The sequence below is a fragment of the Balaenoptera acutorostrata genome, chromosome 14 (genome assembly GCF_949987535.1).
Source record: "Balaenoptera acutorostrata chromosome 14, mBalAcu1.1, whole genome shotgun sequence".
Lineage (NCBI taxonomy): Eukaryota > Metazoa > Chordata > Mammalia > Artiodactyla > Balaenopteridae > Balaenoptera > Balaenoptera acutorostrata.
Genome location: NC_080077.1, coordinates 14696901 through 14717546, shown reverse-complemented (window position 1 = coordinate 14717546; position 20646 = coordinate 14696901). Strand labels below are relative to the sequence as shown.

General features: G+C 37.4%; 1 protein-coding gene across 1 annotated transcript in view; it reads left to right on the top strand.

The window, feature by feature from the left end:
* ESR1 (estrogen receptor 1) overlaps positions 1-20646 on the top strand; it is a 258433-nt gene that overhangs the window by 85973 nt on the left and 151814 nt on the right. The window contains exon 4 of the mRNA XM_057528224.1: positions 19552-19887. Coding sequence (XP_057384207.1) covers positions 19552-19887 — 336 coding nt within the window. The remainder of the gene's footprint in view (positions 1-19551; positions 19888-20646) is intronic.

Here is a 20646-nt window from a genome sequence, read left to right as displayed (position 1 = left end):
TATCCTTCAATATAAGTTTATTAGTGCAGTCGCATTAATATTCCAAAATGGAATACTGTAATTTATTGAATTATTTTCCTAATTATTGGTATTTACATTGTTTCCTGCTTTCCTGCTAAATCTTTTTATACCACAATAATTATTTATTTAGGATTCACTCCTAGAACTTGAATGGCTGAGTCAAAAGTTATGCACTTTTCACATGACTTTTGATATATATTGTCAGAATCAATCTAGAGGTGTTGGTTCAGAAATCATAATATCACATAAAAGAACACTGTAAACATTACCAATTATGATATATAAAGATATATTTCTTGATGTGGACTACATCATGAAGAGAGCAGATTATAAATAATATTTAAGTATTTTAATTATTTAGGCTTATACTGAGCAATAAAGAGGAGAGTGAATAAGTGAATGAATACATGATTCTGGAAGGGTACCCAACAAGAAGCTAGTAGCAGTTAGCCCTGGGTAAGGGAATTATTCATGATTTTTATTTCCTACTTTTTTCTTCTCTGTCTTTTCTGTTTTCAACAATGCAGGTGAATTATTTATGAATAAAATTTTTTAAAAACTTCGATATTTTTATATAGGTTTAATGGAATAATATTTCTCCTTCATTTCTTTAATTTTTAGGAAACTTTCTTCATGGCAATTCTTTTTATATGTTTCTTTCTCTCTTTTAGGAATGAGGTTGCCAGCTATATTACTATAACAACTGTGTACATTATTCTCATTGTAGTTAGTTGCTAAATTTCACAACTGTAATTATTTTATTCCCCATTTGGTACTTAACTGTGTTTTAGGCAAGCTCAGAAATATCATGGAGTGAGTTTATTCAACATCAGCATCATGATATTGAAATGTCAATAACCAATGACTGTTTTGGAGTCAGTCCCTCTTGAAGGTAAACAGGAAACAAAGAGATTTCGGGAACAATAAAAGCTTTCCAAACAATTGAGAAAAAAGTTGTTCTGAAACAATAACGTATGCCCCATCCTTTTATTTCAATGTGTTTTCTTAAGGCAATCACTGGCAAAGAGTTTGATAATTTTATGTTTAAAGTTATCTTTTTTCTCAGCCAGGCACCCCACTGCCATCAGGTTTTCTTTCCGAGAGATTTTATAACTGGTACATGGTAGCTCATTCTCACTGCCTGCTTCACGTCCACTAGCAGCACACCTTGTTCTGAAATATTGCGAAGTTGAAATGTTTTTATTTGGGCAACTTCTGCAATCAAGGTAATTCACCCCATCTTCAATGAATAAAATGGAAAAGAGCAAGCCAATCTCTGTGACCTTAAACTTTCACTGAAACTTAGAGACGGGTTAGCTCAGCTGGTGAGAGCGGGGTGCTAATGACACCAAGGTCGTGGGCCCTATCCCATTACAGGGCAGTGACACTCGGAGGAAGAGCCCCACTGCCTTGGCACAGACTCCCTGGGACATCTGCTAGCCATTCACAGTGAGGCAAAGGAGTGTGGATTTTTTTAGTGAATCATGTCGTAACTTACGGTGTCTCCAATTCGAAGCCAGTTGTGCGATCAAGGAAGAGAGCCAACTGAGGCTGGGAGAGGGGCCCTAGAGTGTCTCAGGCCAGGACACAGTGGTGGAGGATGAGAAAAACTAAATGGGCTTCAGGAAGTGGGTGTTAGTCCAAGCACTGTTTTCAGTGGGTGTAGCACAGGAGGGCTCTCAGGCGGAGTCGCGGCATAAGCCAGCGTCAGGTATCTGCCTGGAAGGCACAGGGTCCTCCACAGCAGGAAAGGGCTCTGGGGCCAGGGGCCGTCGCTGGAAGGTGCGTGGGCAAGTGCCATAAATGGTTCCCCAGCTGCCACTGAGTTCAGGGCTGAGACTCACCTCTGAAAACCTTGGGCAGAAGCATGACCTCTAGAACTTGGCCAACGGATCCGTCGGGGAGTGATATAGGTGAGGAGTGGGGGACGTTTGGTGACCTGCACGCTTATCTGCTCAGGTCTTGGGTGTGGATGTGGAATATAGGCTGTGCTGTGTCTGGGAGCCTGATGTAATCACAAGTTTCACCAGAGGGACAAGTAGGAAGGCTGACATACTGTCTTTGTCTGCAGTGGCTGGCTTGGGGCCTGGGAGAAACTGAACTGTAGGTGTGGGCCACAGACAAATTCAGCTGCAAGATGCTGTGAATGAGGAGACAGAGGACAAAAGAGGGGGCGCTGTGACCAATTATCAAGACTGCACAAACTAGGTGGAGAGAATGTTCTATCGGCAGTAGCATCCTTTTCATCTCTGACATAGTTCCTGAAGGATATACTACATATCTCGTGCAGACTGTTCAGTGGAATTTCTGCGAAGAGGGAAATGTTTGGTTCGGAAGAAAATAATTTCTTTTTCTTTTTTTTTTGTCTCATTTAGAAACTTGTGTTTCAGCTTGTGTTATAGTCATATAATATGTTAGTACAGTAGTACAGCAAAATATATACATCTATCGGGGGTGCTTGCTCAAGTATTTTTTCCTAATAGAGATATGTAATCAAAAAAATATAGAGCTCTCTGGTCAATAGTATAACCTATAGACAAAGCTATCCCTGGGGCTAACCAATGTGATTAAATATCCTTAACTCAGGTATTTTGATAAAGTAGTAATGAGGGTAGTATAGTTACTGAAAGATTTTCTTTACAGTTCTTTCAGTAACTCTATTAGCCAGTTCACTTGTTATAAGTTTCATAGCTCTTTTACGCTCAGTGAATTTTCCTGTTTCTTCCCATGTCTGTATCTTTCCGATGTTTCATTTTCCTGTATCTTTATAGCTCCCTCTAACAATCTCTGAAAATCAATCAGAGGCTTCAAAATGTGTCATCTCACTTTGTAACCTGCTCTGACTCCGGAAGGGCCTCCCTCACAGCTGCCTCCATATGTGATGTAAAATGAATCCAGTGCCAGAAATTCTAGTCCTGGGAGCATCTTCTTACTTAGGCTTATTTATTGCTCTGATTTAGAGATAGCAATCCTGTTTCCATTGCCTCTTCCCAAACCAATTAGGTTAGACTCTCTGAGGGAGGTTCTCAGAATTGTTTTCAAAACTCCCCAGGTGATTCTAACACATGCTATTTGTTCTCCTCCAGCACTGTTCAGCATCCTCAGATATTACTTAGTTTTTGCACATCTGTCTACTGTATGGCCCAATAGGTACCCACTAGCCACTTGTGGCCATTTAAACTCAAATGAGTTAAAATTAAATAATATTATAAATACAACTCCTCAGTTGCACCAGCCACATTCAAGTACCCAGTAGCCACTAGTACCCAGAATGGCTAGTGGCTACCGTATTGTCCAACCCAGCTGTAGAGCATTTCCATCACCACAGAGAAGTCTATTGAGCTGTGTTAACAACTGGGAAACATCAAATTGGAGAAGTGAAGGAGAGAGGGTACGATACAACAGAAACCCCAAAGCATTTGGTGTGACTGGTAGACACTGTATCTTACATTACATTTGGAACTTAGTTTATGAATCCCTTCATTTTTAGATTCAGTTGAAATAAGTTTTAGTTAACTTAAGTGAAGGACTGGTTTGATTTTATATGATTTGCTTAGCCTATCTTTGTTTAACTTATCTCCCTTGTTAGAATGTTTCTAGCAGCATCTCACTTAATCCCTAACTTATTTTTTGTTGTGTGTGTCATTTAAAAATAATTTAATCATAGAGGTTATCCTCTCTGAAATCTGTATTGCTTTATGGAAGAGGTGAACAGCTGGTGAAAATAGTCCCAAGGTTTCTAATCCCACCAAACGAAAATATGGTGCCAGTCATCACCTTGCACCATGACATTTGTGAAATCCAGGGAGGGACAGATCTCACGCTGTAACAATACATCAGTATAAACATCCTACTAGGCCAGTCCTACAGATTCTTATGATAACAGGAACATTAGGAGTGGGAGAATGTCAACCTTAATACCATTTTCATTTATTAAAAAGCAAAAAGCTAAAAGTAGCCATTTTACCAGCTGAGTCTTTACTGACTTTTGGTGAGAATCACTTTCTCAAATTACTTGAAATCCCTTTCTTGACACGATGCTTCCACTTACACCATTGTGTAGATTTTCACCCGTACCTCGTTTGTCACTTTGTATGCCTTCCTGCTATTTCGGACACTTTTATTAAGTCCCTTCCTTGCACGTAAACAGAACACATCAGTCCATTAATGGAACTCATTAGGCTCATTTGTCTTTGCCAAGAACTATTGGAAATGATCACAAATGACTATGTAATTATAATTAAGATCTCGTAGATGCATTTGCTTTATTTTTAACAAGTTCATTCTGTTAAGTTTCACCCTATTTCAAATAATGACATTTGCTGGTACAAAGAAGAATTATTAAAATGGCAGTTTAACTCATATCTTTGGCAGATGAGCTGGTTATTGTATTTGATAATTGTAATGAATAGCTGATAATATACAGATAGTAACTCGAGGAAGTTTATTCTCTTAGAATACCTATGAGAAACTTATTCTGATAGGACCTGGTAACCAAAGTGATCTTTTTTTCCCATTTTAGTCCATATATCTTCAGTTTTAATTTTGTCCTCCCAAAGAAGGCTGAGTCCCAGTGTGATATTTCAGATTTTGTAAAATCGTAATATTATGAAGAAGAATAATGTATATTAGATCTTCTTTTCACATACTGAGCTAAAAATTATAAGCATCACTAAAATTACCAGAGAATTCTTTTAACATTCAGGCCCTTAGTTCAAAAATGATTCCTTTTAAAAAGGAATTATTGTGATAATCTTGTAATTTTCAAAGTAGCATCTTTAGAAACCCCCTGTCCACCATTATTCTTCCTGTTTCCATTCAGGATATTTCATCAAAACTTAAATTTTTCTTTCCTCCGCTGCATGTGGGCTTTATGTGCCTTCTCTCTGAAAAATAAAATCTTTAGTTTCAGGAGCTCTGTGTTCTATTCCTTCACTTTAAAATCATGGGAAAAATAACTGTCATTTCCTTATCCCTGTCTCCAATTCCCTCATCATTTTCAGCAAGCCAATTTTCTCTCTTTTTTCTGTCTACTGTAAGGAACTTTTTACTTTGCTCCATTCTCTGCAATTCAGGGCTCACAATTTCTTTGAGCTTCTCAGATTATCCTTTGTACTTGTGTCTACTTTTTTATTAAAATACCTTCAGCCTTCTTTTGACTTCATCATCTGTACATTGCCATATTTAAAACCCAACTGCTTATTGATTGAAACTAACTCTCTGTCCTGCTTAATCATATTGGATGTGTAACTTCTGAATGAGTTAAAAAATCATCATGTACTGTGAAAGAATTTGCTAGCATATTCATGTTACTGCATAATGTGCAATGAAGCCGAAGTAAAATAACTCATAATAAATATAATATCAAGAAATGATAATGAGAATCTGCATATCCTGTGCACTGAGTCAACAGCCAATAAGGCAAATCGTCATGACATTTGACAAATCATAGTAGTATTGGGGATGGTATAGCGAGTAAAAGGGCATGGACATTGAGATTAGCAGTCTTGAGTTCTAATTTTTTGTCAGTTCCTAATTGTGTGCCTTTGGGTTAAGCCATCGTTACCTCTACCGGCCCTTTCATTTATAAAATTGGGGTTAATATCTCAGATGTCTCAATGAAGTGATATGTAAAGCACCCTCCACAGAACATAGTATACTCGCCTCCATAATGATAATTCTCGTCCTTCCAAGAAATGGACACTTCTGATTTGAATTCAGGATAGGTGAACTTCAGCCTAGATAAAACCATTTTATTATCATTATTGCATAAATGTACTCCATGGGTAGCTAAACTCGCTTTCACTTTCTCTACCAGCTAAAACCTTGGTATCAGCTCTAAAGAACATGTTAGATGGAATAGCCCATCTGATCAAATCTCAACTAAATATTCTTTCTAGTTTTTAAAATATTTCTTATTCAGTTACAAAACAGGTCTATCACCTGGCTTGAAACAATTTCTTCTACCTTTTCCCTAGTCAGACCATTCAGACAGTCATCACTAACTTAATGACTACACAGGCTTTTCCTGGAAGGCTGGAGGCCCTAGACACTGAGGTATCCCTATGAATAAACCTAAAATCCATGTGTTCAATTCTAATAACTTCTTTCTTAATTGAATCAAAGCCCTGCCAGTTTAAACAGGATAATTTCAGATTGTTTACTGGACATCCCAGAATCACAATAAAAATATACTTTATATGCCATAACCATTTCCAAAAATATAGTAAGCTTAAAAGAGATATACACTTACCAATTGTCAAGAATCAAAGAATTTGATGAAGCCAATTATATATGGGGCTGTAGCACCAGCCCTCGTGGGAAAGGGCAGAAGTCCCCCTGTCTTCTCTCCAGAAGGGACAGTATGCTTCTGGGGAAGCCCTTTCCTTACTAAGAAAGCTGGAATCTGCAATTAATTTTCCACCTACATCTCCCTTTGGAACATATCCTAATTACATATCTATAATTTCATGAGCTATGAGTAAAGTCTAAGAACTTTTCTCTGAAATGGCAGCAATAGGAGTATTTCTTTTTTCATTTGGGCTACAATCTTCATTTTGATGCTCAACTCTTTATCCTTTATCATAACTTCTGATTTGCACTAAACATGGGCAAAATGACTGGCTTTTAGAAATGGACACAGGTGCCATACGTATGCGGCCAGGGAACCACCTAATTATCTTCACAAAGTATTAGGACTTCAAAGAATTCAAAGATTCTGTAAGTTCGACTTATGATTGGACTGTTATTATGATTGATGTGTTATCCAAGTCTTGAGCTGTTTTTACAGATTTTTTTTTAAGTTTGCATCTTATTTGAGTTTAAGAGTGTTCCAGCCAGCTTATTTTGGAATATATTCTGCTACCCTAACTACTGACATCAGCTTTTGCATTCAGACTGAGGACTTCTTTCTTTTTTTTCTCTCTCTCTTCCTGCATCCTTAGCAGTGGAAATCTAGTTTTATAGGAGACCAGTAGTTATGTCAGGTTGCTAGGTATCTTCCCACTGAAGAACAAGTATTCTGGAGCAGCATATATTTAGTATTTGACATTTAATAAACATGCTTGTTTAAGATATTTTCAATAGAATTTCAGCTCTGGCAATTGTAAACAAAGGATCCGGTTGGTATTTGGTGAGACAAGCAGACGCTTCCTGCATCGAGATGCATTAATTTTTCTGAAAAGTGGATAAGAACTTGTGAGAGTGAATAATGGAGTTCAAATCAGATGGGGCAAGATATTTGATATTCAGGAATAAATTACAGTATGATAAATCTGTTACTTTGCTTGGATTGAATGAGGAGTCGCTAACACTGAAATATAGTCAAAGAAGAGGAAAATGGAGATTTTATAGAGGAGAGCCTGGCCCTGAGATGATACTTCTACCCTCAGTGGAATGTTGCCTTCTTTGAAAGGCGCTGGTTCTAGTCAATACATGAAACATTCATTGATCATGACCTAGGAAAGCTAATTTATTTACAAGGTACAGAGTTAAATCTAGCGAGAAATACAAAGAACTAGGCACAGTCCTTATCATTAAGAAACTTTCAACTCTTGACATGTTTCAGAGAGAGAAACTTTCTGGCTTGGGGCAATAGGGGGCTCCTTTGGCATAAGTATGGTGACAAAGAATTGCTCCTGCTGTATCAGTGGTAAAAATGAGATATTTCCTTTTGCTGAGCTCTCTATTAATACGGGTGGTAGAATTTTGTGATCCTTAAGGCTCTTGATAATTCTGTTTCCTCCTCCTCTATTATTAGTACTTGTTCAAGTCAACATTTTAGGAAAGGAGCCCAGTGACTTCTGTTAGCTATCAGGTCAAGTAATAAATTCATCATTTAACATATTTATCGAGCCCCTAATTTGCCCAGCACTGAGCTGTAGGGTGTATGAAAGATTTCTAATAGATTTAAGGTGACAGAGTTCACAAATGAGAGTCTATAGAAAGGAATAGACCCTTTTAAGCCTCAAGAAATATGACATTCACCCACTTGAGGATTTGTTAAATCACCAGCAAGGGTGAACTAGTTTGTTGATCCAGTTGTAGGATTGTTGTAAGATGACTGTCCCACTGGCAGGCACTTCTTGTCCAAGAGAATGTAATTGGGTGTTGGTGACTCAAGCGAGGCTGGGAAGGCTCATCCATGACCAAATTAAAGACAACGGGGACTTCATTTGTATCCAACGCTGCACCAATCAGCATGAGACAGAGAAGAGACCCATGGGGAGGTGGGGAGACAAACTGTTTCTTTTATAAGTTGGAGAAGGAAAACTGCAGGTCTGAGTAGCAGAACTGCTAAGAAATGGGAGAAAAGCGAGAACTTCACAGGCTAAACCTTGGTGTCTTATTTATTCCTCTTGGCTACAGAATGCCTGCCAGCAGGAGACTCATCACTAAGAAATTACAGGGAAATGAATCCAGGCAAGAAAAATATGTATTGCTTTTCTCCTCACCCCATAAATTTTGTTATTAATAAATCAGATTCTTATAGAACAGCCTGCCACAGCTGCCTCTAGAAACAAGGGTTTATTAGCCGAATTTTTATTAAAATGCACAGTAGTTTTATGAGTGAACATTATGCTTTTAAGTCAAAACGGATGTCATCGAGACCACATGGGATCGTGACTTACTCCACACTTGATTTGGACCTGGACACTTGGTTTTGTTGCTGGGATAAGGCAGCATGATTTGACATGCAATTAAAGGTGTGGTAACCTGTGATTGATTTCCCTTTCTTGGCACTCCCTGTCTAGACTTTTGGGAAAATTCCAAAACAGTGCATTCCTATACGAAGGCTACCTCTTTGGTTGCTTCAGCTTCCAAAAGGGACATTTGTAAAGCAGTACAGCAACAAGTCAGAACAGGAACAATGCAAACCATTTTGAAATAAAATTTCATCACAGTAAACTGGATAAATTATCAAATATTATCAAAGCAAATTATGGTTTTCCAATACGATTTGGTGAAGAGAAAGATGAATACTCTCTCCGCACTTGCTTGCAGAATTCCTTTTAAAAACAATAACATATACGGGTTTTGTTTTCCAGATTGTAAACATAAATACATGCTAATTGCAGAGAAGAATCACTGTGTACTTCTGCAGTTGGTGTTTGTCAAGTGCTTTTCTGGCAGACGACGCCAGCTCAACAGGGCAGAAACGTGGGTTGTTGTAAACTTCTGGGCACACACTCTACGATGGAACAGGCATGACCAGGCAGAGCTGACAGCATATTAATTAAGTTTTCTTCTGTCATAGAACTTCAGCTGCTCCCTTCCATCATTGCTGAGTTCTTACTGTCACTGCAGATAGGAACCTAGCTCTGGGGTCTGGGAAGAAGCATGAAGACTGGGCGGGGGTAGCATGATTGGCCACCATGGGGGGCTCTGGTTACTCTTATGCCAATGGAATAATTAGAGCAGGTACCACTGGACTCCTAGTTTAGGAGGAAAGGGGGGAAATGTGCTCTTTGCATCCACAGGAGGAAACACTGCTCATCTGTACACAAGTTTACTCATCAAGGACAATTAACTCACCATGGTTAATCACCCCAAAGGAGCCTAGTGTTAAGAGAACTTGCCGGTTTATTTGAATTTGGGTGCTGGCAGATGACACCATGGGATATTATGGCTCCTCATGAATACTGCAGTCTATTGAGAGGTTGATAGATAGGCCACTGGGCTGGAGGAGAGGGACCAAGTTAGTTGGTATACAGCACTTGGGACAATTGAGGTTAACTGGTGGTGGTGACAGTAGCCTGGTGGAAAAGTTAGTAATTAAATACTTTCAAGGAAAACTGAATTAACTAATCTTGTCTGGGTCATGTACATGACTTTCTCCCCACTACTAACAGATTTATTCCAAAGTTATATAAGATAATGGAAACAAAACTTAACAATATGGGGAGGGGACAGAGGAATCAAGTCATAAAATTAGACCACAGGGTTCTTAGGTTACATAGCTGGATCAGGAGATTGAATGTGGAAAGACTGATCCTAACTTACTTCTTCTATTTAGCAATTTATTTAAGACTTTTGTTACTTAAATTGATCACATAAAGCGAGTTGCCTTACCAGAAAGACCGATTTCAAACACTGCTATAATAAAATTCCAACAACTGGAATTCCAAGATGTTTTAATATATCAAACTTGTGTTATTAATATATTCAATATGATTCTAGGTCCTACCGACTCATTTATGTATTCCACCGACATATCTATTGAAGTCTAGTAGGTAATTATGTCTAATGGTAAACAAGACAGATGTAATCTCTGCCTTCATATGGTTTGTAATTGAGTAGTCTTTGATATTTTGTTGTGATTGTTGTATGTCTTTAATAGGAGACACTTATAATTTTAACTTGTGTTAAACACTGACCATAACTAACACTCTCTTTCTCTCTCTCTCTCTCTCTCTCCGTCTCCCTCTCTCTGTATATTTTAGGAAAAGATAAAAAGCTACAACAGGGTTAAATTTATGTGCCCAGTTACAAAGCTTATTCTACATCCTGAAAACTTTTTAAGCGGCAAAGATATAATCTTTGTAGATTCAATTTATAGGTCGGTGTTTCTGACAGCCTTAAATTTTCCTCTTGACCAACTCCATGGTCTTCTCCATACACAATGCAATCATGAATGTAGAATTATACTTTGACGTAAGCTCTTGGGTAGGATGACTCAGCTGTTCTCCTTCAACATAGCGGCCTGAATGGCAGTGACTAGTTATTCCAAACAATCAAGAAGCAGTATAAAATTAATTTTCATATTATATAAAAGAACTTCTTGCTCAGTGTTTTGCCCTTGACTTTTAAGAACTAAACTTTTCATTTTAGATCAGTTTTATATTTACAGAACTATTGCCAGGATAGTACAGAGAGTTCTCAGATGCCCCACACCCAGTTTCCTCTGTGGGTAACATCTCATACTACTATATGGTACTTTCATCACCATGAATGAACCAATATTGATATTTTATCATTAACTGAAGTCAGTTATTGTTCAGATTTCCTAAGCTATTACCCAATACTTTTCATCTGTTCCGGGATCCCATCAGGATATATTATATTAAGTATTCATGTTGTCTTAGGCTCCCCTTGATTGTGACAGTTTCTGAGGCTTTCTTTGTTTTTGATGACCTTGCCAGTTTTGAGGATTACTGGTAGATATTTGGTGGAACGTCTCTCAATTTGGATTTGTCTGATGTTTTTCTCATGGTTAGACTGGGGTTAATGAGTTTTAGGAGGGAGACCAGAAATGTAAAGTGTCATTGTCATCACATCATATCAAGGGTACATATAATCAAACAATATGACCTATCACTGTTGATGTTGACCTTGACCACCTTACTTGAGGCAGGATTTGTCAGGTTTCTGTACTGTAAGGTTATTCTTTTCTTCTCCTTTTTCACACAGTTAGCTTTGGAAGGAAGTGCTTATGTGCAGCTCATACTTAAGGAATGGGGGGTTATGCCTTAAGGCTGGAATACTTACATAAATTAGTTGGAGTTGTCTATTCTCAGTTAATTTATTTATTCAGTCATTTATTTATATCAGGATAGACTCATGGATATTTATGTTTTGGGGTATAATCCAATTCTTATTTATTTTGCTGCTCATGTTGTTCCAGCTTTGGCACTGGGAGCTTTATGAGTTGGCTCCTGTATTCTTTTGACATACACATCATTGAGCGATTTTTTTTTTTTTTTTGAGCACGTTCTTCCTTTTAGTCCTGTCACTACAAGATGGTTCAGACTCATCTTGTATATTTCCTTCCCCAGTCCTAGAATCAGCCATTTTTCCGTGGAGTCATGGTTCTCTTAATGGAAACCAAGATCTGAGCAGTAGATGTACTTGCTGTTCCTGGGGTATTGTTACTTCTAGGACCTCTAAGCTGACAGTGCAAGGAGATATATGTGTTTGTACTAGCCCATGTATATACACCTATTTATAAATATTTTTATTTATATATTTTTATACAGCTTAACATCTGTATCTGTCTTAAGCTAAGCATGAATACACACTGATGTCTCCAACTCTTACCATTACAGCATGGATCATTCTAGTCTTGTCTTACTTACAAGTCACTTCTTTCTGCAACAGTGTGAAACCTGGCTCCCATTATGTGCCATTCATTTACTTAATTATTTAATTCCAATATACCTAAGAGTGGTTTCACAATTCTTATAACCTTTAAAGGCAAAAGGCTCTATACACAAACACTGTACTCTAGTTGATAAAGTTATAACAATTAAGGGTCTTTTTATGGCCCAGAATGTGGTCTGTCTCGGTGAATGTTCCATTGGAGCTCGAGAATAATGTGTATTCATCTGTTATTTGACGGAGTCTTCTATAAATATCAATTAGATCAAGTTGATTGATAGTATTTTTGAGATCAATTCCATTCATATTGATTTTCTGCTTACTTAAGTAATCAGTTATTGACAGGGAGATAATGATGTTTCCAAGTATAATAGCAGATCTATTTTGCTTTCCAGTTCTAACCTTATTGCCTCCCAACAGAAGTATCTTTAAAAAATGGATATAATATATGAAACAACTGTTTTTAAACCTTGGATATCAGGCGGCGTGGGGCAGTGTTTCTTGAGAAAGGGAAAATAAATGAGGTGAGCCCTACTGTTGCTCCGACTTCCTGCCTGGAGAGAAATTCGAGGCCATAGCCAGGGAGGGGGAACTCAGGTGTAATTAAACACAGAAATTAGTACATGATGGTTATCCGATGAATGACACAAGAAAAGAAAAAGATGAAAGAAAAGCTACAAGAATGAAAGAGGTAGAGCCACTAGACTGGAGTGGGGTCCAAGATTGGCTATGGAGGAAATGAGATTTTACTTGGGATTTGGTGGCCAATATAAGAGGAGTGGAAATTGTACAAGGTGGTGATGTTGGAAAGTATTGTAAAAAGTGGCAAGGCCAACCCTGTTTCATAAAAAAGTAAAGGTTTGTGGAGGGGATTTGTAAAGATAGATTTGAAAAGTACTTTGGGATTATTTGTGGAAATTCATGAGTCAGTGTAGTGTTGGATTTTATTCAGTAGGTTAGTGGCTTTTTAAATTTAAAATACAACCAGTAAACTCTTTTAAAAATAAGTTATTTCCCTAATCCCAGTACAATATATATATATATATATACATATATATATATATATGTATATATATATATATATATATATATATATATATATATATATATATATACATACAGCTGCTTTAGACAAATGGGGGGAACGGGTCAACCAGAAGCCCCGATTGTACCCCTACTGCTTAGAATTGCCAAGAATCTTCAGAGCACAGTTAAACAACTGCTGTAGCTAAAGAGGTCTTTGAGAGCTTTAGATGGGCAATACATAACAGGATAAAATAGGTGTGTAATGGAGATTATTCAATTGCCAGTTGATTTGATTGGAAGGAAGATTGAAGGTAGGCAGGGAGACAAATTAGTAGCTGCTGCATCAATCTAGGCAAAAAGGGAGAAGAGTGTGAACCAGGATGGTGGCAGTGAAGATAGAGTGAAAGGGAGTAAAGGAAGAGATATGTGAGTAAATACAGGTTGGGGTGATGGATGTGAAAGGAGGGAGAGAAAGAGCATTAAGTAGCTTTAAATGAGCTGGATAATTCATCACCTCAAAGTGGATCATTGATGTACCATCATCAATGATCCACTTAGAGGCTATGATAATATTAATAATAATCTATAATTACATAATTCACCTGGGTTGAAATCTCTGTGCTGCTCTTGGTGTGACCTTGGGCATGATAGTTATTCTAAACTTCTTTTTTTCTGTTAAATGGGGACTATACCAGTGCCTACCTTACAAGATTCATTTCTAGTATTTGAAGGGAAAGCATTAGAATTGATGCAGGGAAGTTTCTCTGGTGCAAGTTTCATTAGTTCTTATCTTTATTTAATTCTTAACTAATCAGCACTCCTGTTTTCTTCAACATGGTGAATTAAAAAGCTTTTAGTGTATTTCTCTGCCTGGGTTTTTAATACCTCATGAATAATGTGGAATTATTGAGAAACAAAAGAAAGGTGATTATGCAAATGTTTGAAATATTTAATAATACATTAAAGTAGTCTTGGGAAATTGGAGAAATAACTTTACTGAAGTTATTGTAGCTTTTTGTAGAGGCAAAGGGTACTAAGAAGAAAAAAGATCATTTCAGAAAAAGAAAATTTAAAAAGCAGAATGCATTAGAAGCAAATAAGCCAATGAATTCTATTAATTAATGACTATTCAGATAGCATATTCATTTTTCCTAAGATATAATGGCCAAGCCAAAGAATTTAAAGAATTTTAAAAAAAGGATGATTAAATAAATTCAAGTGTTAGAAGCAGTCTTTCAAAACTCCTAGTTTGATGCATTAGGACAGATCTTTTTATTTTAGGGCCAGGACATAATTGTTTAAGCGGTGGATATGTCCCCAGCCCCTTTCTCCCTGCCAGGGCTCAGCCCCTACCCTGCCTTACCGCGAACCTCCCCAAGCCCAGGCAGCCTTAGAGAGATTCCTGAGGGATCTTAGAGAGTGCCCTGGGCATCGTCTCTCTCCCTTTCATTCTCATTCCAGTGGTCTGTGCTTATTGGTTTAATAAATTCCCTGAAATTAACACTTCCTAGTGGATTAGAATCACTCAAATTACATTGAGTATTACTAAGCAGAGGTTCTATACTCCGCTTCTAAATCCTTACAACAGTGCGACAGGGTATTAGAGAAGGCTTAACCCAAGGTCATAAAATTCAAAGTGGTGGCATTTCACATGTGTGGTGGGCTTGCTTGATGAGAGAGAGTTTGTTTCTCAAGCCTGAGGGTAATCACTGAATTATTGTAAGCTTATGAAATTTTAAAAGGAATGTAGAGAAATTTGCTTTGATACAACTCTTGTCTAATCAGTGACACAACTTGAGAGCTAATAACGTTTGTACACTAGCATATCCGTTACATGACATCTGAATTGCGCTGCTAAATATTGTGCTCAACCATTCTGGGAGATGACATTTTGGGGTACTGAATGACAGTACATCTTGTTTATATGGTGTTACAAGCCAAAGTCCTACTTGTTACAAATAAACGTCTTGACTGTCAAGAGGCTGCCTGTTTAATATTTGCATGATCTAAGCTAATTGGTTTTTTTCCCCCCTGCTTTGTGAACTTTTGTTAAGATACCAAAATAGTTAAAATAATTTAGACAAAGGAAATTGAGCTTAAGTAAAATACTTATCAATCTATGTTGTCTGGAAAAATTCTTGGTAGGGAGCATAGAATGAGTTTTTAAATTTATCTTTGGATTTCAATTATGCATGCCACTCCTATACCCCATCACTGTATATAATTAGGAACTGGCTGTATATTCCATAGTGACACAGGCTGTAATTATTGGTTGTGATCTGCAATTCTCATTTAACCTAGGTTAAGATAGTAGAAGTTGGGCCATTTTTCACCTGTTCCACTCAATTCCAGTTTGATTATTTTTGAACTACTATGAAATATGCAATATTATCACTGGTAGTGACACTGATATGTCACTACTTATATGACAATTACTGCTTACAAGTAGAAATGGTTGCTTTCCTCACTGAGCTGTGCCCTGGGATCCTATCACGTGCAGTCGGCCACACAATATGTACAACTTGCTATTTTTGTTCTGTTTGTATATTTTATAGAGGCTTTGACATTTGAAAAATATGGAACATTGAGGGGTAAATTTAAGAAAATATTTGTTAATGCTAATTGAATCTACCTTACCCTATTTGACGATTTGATGATTTTATAAATATTTAGCTCTCTCCTCCATCTCTCTGGTTGTGTTTTATTGTTCTGCATTCCAAGCCTGTGGCCATTTTTGTCTTGTGTTCAACAACGTGCATCAAATATTTGAGACTCAAAGTGGTGTGGTGATTCAGCTCACTGCTCTAAGTAGTGCTATACCTAAACCATTTGAGTAGTCAGCTTCGAAATTGCTCCAAGAAAGGAAATCTCATGAATTGGCTAAAATGTAACTTTGTCTCCTAGAGAAGCCTTCTTTGTCTCCTCCGATTAGCACCTCCTCCTCCCTTCCATAGTGTTTTGGGCAGTTCATGCATTCATTCCACAAATAACAGAATAACTTTTGATTCATGGCTTTCTCCCTCCAAGCTGAAAACTTGATGGAGGGTAACATGATCTTTGTTTCCCACTGCATCATCTGTGAATATACATTGTAAGTATTGAACAAATTTTTACGAAAAGAACAAATACTTTGGTAAACAATTCTTTGTAACTGTCACTCTTAGAACCTGAATTGAGTTTAAAATTCTTCTTCTGGAGGTCAGATTGTCTGTAGTATGACTGCTGGGAACTTTTAAAGTGGGTGGTAATACTATGTTTTGTTTTGCTTCATTCACCTTCTATCTACTTGTCTTTATTTTGGAAATCTTTTAAAATGAAGATAAATTACAGTTATAACATAAAGCATCATCTTCATTTTTAAAAAGTAAAATGCATGTGTATAGTCATAACTTGATTACTCAGGTAACTTGCTTTCATCTTAGTGTAAACAATATCACCTTTAACCATTTCTTCTTTATTCAAGTCACTTGCTTTTATCTTTCCATGTAGATCTAATATTAAAAGATTTTATTGGAATGCTGCAGCTTTCCAATAAGATCTGTCCACATTCTCTATCTCTTTATAAAGTTATAGAGTAGGGGGACAAAGAGTATTTGAGTTATACTCTGTTTAATATTAAAGAACAATGCATTTTTTTCAACCTAGTTCCCACCCAAAGTAAGTAAATAAGAATCAGAATCATCCTCTCAAAATTCTGACCTCAGAATTTCCTAAGAAATGTGAACCTGTAGGAATTCTTTGCTTTTGATCTTCTTTTCCTGTTTTTCATTCCAAGGCCACTGGTCTTACATTCTAAATGGAAGAACATAGAGTCCTACAATCTCAGGATGGAAAGTATATTGAAGGTCACGTAGTGCAAATACTGGGTAACTGAATGCCTTTGGTAACAACTCTGTAAAGTCTTCATCTAGCCTATTCTTGGAAACCTCCAGTGATCTAACACGTCCTTTCCTGCGGCAGCAGATTCTATCTTTGTTGTCAGCTTTGACTCCTACAAACTGATTCCTTGCAGTGAGCTCTAACTACTCATAGTTTCCACATATTTCTTCATTTTACCCTTTGGGCTCATAAAGAGCAAGTTGAACCCGTCTCTCCTAGTCAGTTTGGGGTGCTATAACAGAAATACCATAGACTTCATAGATTAAACAGCAAACATTTATTTCTCACAGTTCGGGAGGTTGGGAAGTCCAAGCTTGACAGCACATCTGGTGTCTGATGAGTGCCTGCTTCCCGGCTTGTAGGCAGCTGTCTTCTCATATCCTAACAGGATGGAGAGAGCAAGCTGGCACCCTGACCTCTCCTTATAAGGGCACTAATCCCATTCATGAAGGCTCTACCCTCATGACCTAATGACCTCCCAAAGGCCCCCACCTCTGAATACCATCACATTGGGGATTAGATTTCAACATATGAATTTGGGGGGGGGCACAAACCTTCAGGCCATAATGCCATTTTATATAGTATAGCCCATGTGAAGGTGACACTCGTGATTCCTCAAAGTCTTTTTTTGTCTAGGCTAACCCCTTTCAGTTCCTCAGTGGTTCTCCAGGCGACCTGATTTCACATCTCCTCACCATCCTAGTTGCTCTGAATAGATTTGTTTTGCTTGTCTCTGCAGCATTCAGCACTGAGTATGATACTCCAGGCGTGCTCTGATGAGCTGAGAATAGGCTGTGAGCATCACCTTCCTCAGTTCAGATATCATACTCTCGTTAGCACATGTAGCAACGGAAGAGTTGAAATGTCTGACTACGGACAGAGACTGGTCAGATACAACGATTCTTCTCATTTTACTTCTTTACTATTTTACTTCTAGGTGTCCTTAAATTTGTCCACTTTGTTGGATACAGTTTTAAAACTCTGTTAACTGGAAAAAAAAAAAAACCCAAACTTCATTTCAGGGCTCGGATCTTGCATCATACTTAATAGAGAATGGTCTTGGACAAGTTCATTAATCTTTCTAAAGCAGCAGTTTTATAGTATTTACCTTACAAGATTATTGTGAGGACTAAATTAGTTGTGAAATGCTCACATGTAAAGTATATGTTAAAGTGCTTAAGCACATGGTGAGTGCTCAGTGCATGTTAGTGTTAATAATCTTTACAATTGTTACTTATTCCAAGAGTTCTGGGAAATGCTTATTTTAATGCTGAACAAATAGGAAGGGTTGTGGCTTCATTATATTTTTAGTATCATCTAACATATCTAATCTAGACCTACAAGAATAAAAGCTATACATAAAAAATTCACCACCGCACATTTGTTCAAACGCCTTGACAAATTAGAACAAAATAGAACAAAGTTCTGACATTAGTTATTCATTTCGAGTAAGAGAACAGGTGATATGTTGTAAAGAATGTTGACTTCTCATATCTTTAATATTAAAAATAATTGTATTAGCTTTCTACCAAAATGATTATTTCTTTTATATAAATCTAAGAACTGCTGCTATCTGCCATATTTTGGAAAGATTACAGTTTTTGAAAATATGGAAGCTAGTGATCATTTTTGTCCTTTAAAATATTTGTTTCTGCTGATACATTTCAGCTCCACAGCCTGGCCTTTTCCAGGTTAAGATGCTGAGCCAAACCTCAGAGTCTCTGCAAAAGAGAGTGGAGTCTCCCTCCCCCCTATAATTTAGTTAGTGGGAACCACAGCTGGTAAATCTTTGGGGGGAAACTATTTTCAACTATTTAAAAACTTTTGTATCAGGAAAATAGAAATACATTTGTGTCAATCTTAGAAGCAAGTAAACAAGTTGAGGGTTGTGGGTCAATTCCTCAGGTGGTGAGGTACAGCTTAGTAGCAATGAAAGACTGACTGAACACCTGTAGGATCCAGAGGCTGTCAGATACGTTTTGGATAAATCATTCCTCTTTAGTGTCTTTCATTGAGAGGTGTAGTTGGATGATAAGGATGTTTATTAAATGCTTTTTTAAAGATGCCTTTTAAATTTACTGTTGAAAGAATATTCATAGCAGAAGCAATCTTTGATGTAAGCCATATTTCAAGAATAATTATTATCATGTCCTTTTTATAGCAGCTCTTACACACACACACACACACACACACACCCCAACGGTTTGTTAGACCAGCTTGTACTGGCTCACAAAAGCTTACTGTTAACTTTTCAGGAGTTTTGTATGCTGCTTAATCTCAGACAACTAGCTTGAAATTTGCCATGGAAATGGGAGTAGTTACACCATGGAAACTGGTGAATGCTACAAATCAAAGCCTTTTTTTTTTTTTTTCTCGTGGACAGCTGGTTGTTAAACACTTACCAGCACAACTGTGCCCCAAACTCTTTCCTCAAATAAAATAAAGAGCTGTTAGCATTGAAGATGGTTTTAGTGTGAAAGTTTATATGAGAAAAAGAATAAACTGTTTTTTTTCCCCCTGTATTCTTAGGGATACGGAAAGACCGCAGAGGAGGGAGAATGTTGAAGCACAAGCGCCAGAGAGATGATGGGGAGGGCAGGAACGAAGCGGAGCCCTCTGGAGACAGGAGATCTGCCAACCTTTGGCCAAGCCCACTCTTGATTAAACACACTAAGAAGAACAGCCCCGTCTTGTCCCTGACAGCCGATCAGATGATCAGTGCCTTGTTGGAGGCTGAGCCCCCCATAATCTATTCCGAGTACGATCCTACCAGACCCTTCAGTGAGGCTTCAATGATGGGCTTGCTGACCAGCCTTGCAGACAGGGAGCTGGTCCACATGATCAACTGGGCAAAGAGAGTGCCAGGTAAGAACACTAAGCTCGACTGTTTTTTTCAGAGCCATTAACTATTCATGAACTGGCTGCGGTATCATGGGAGAAACAGTGGGAAACAATAGTTTGTTATCTAATTGGTTTCAAGGTTACATCAGAATTGGTTAAAATTTTTCAGTATCCATACACTGTAATTCTCCTGGAAGTTAGGATATAATGTTTTGAAATCAAAATCTAGATGATTAAAGTCTTTAATCTGACATTATTTTTAACCCATCGATATTCACCAAAAAATTGGGGGTGGACTCTAGGTAATAAATGCATTTAATATTATATGTTCACAGTGGCAGAAAATTTTAACACTAAGTGATCTATGCCCTATAAATTTTTAATATTGAGGACTTTTCTTCAAAACACCTAAATTATGAATCATCAATTTTACCTTAAAAGATTTTATTTTAAGGTATTTATAGACTAAAGAGATAATAATTTTTTTTTTATTTACTGAATGCCACTTATTCATTCAACTGTCTAGTCTTAATATTTTAGGACAAAGGTAATACAATAGAAAAATAAATTAAGTTCTCATCCCTGAGAGGAGCTTGTAGAAAGATGACAGTGGCTGAAGTGATACTTGGTCCTTCAGTCGATACTCTCAGAACTGGTGTTCCTGTAAAACTTGACTGTTGCTCTTGTTGTTCAGGGAGAAGAACTCTAGTTATTATGGAAACAAGACTAGAAAATGACCTCCTCCATGCCCCATCATATCCATTCAGGAGCTAACGTAGATGA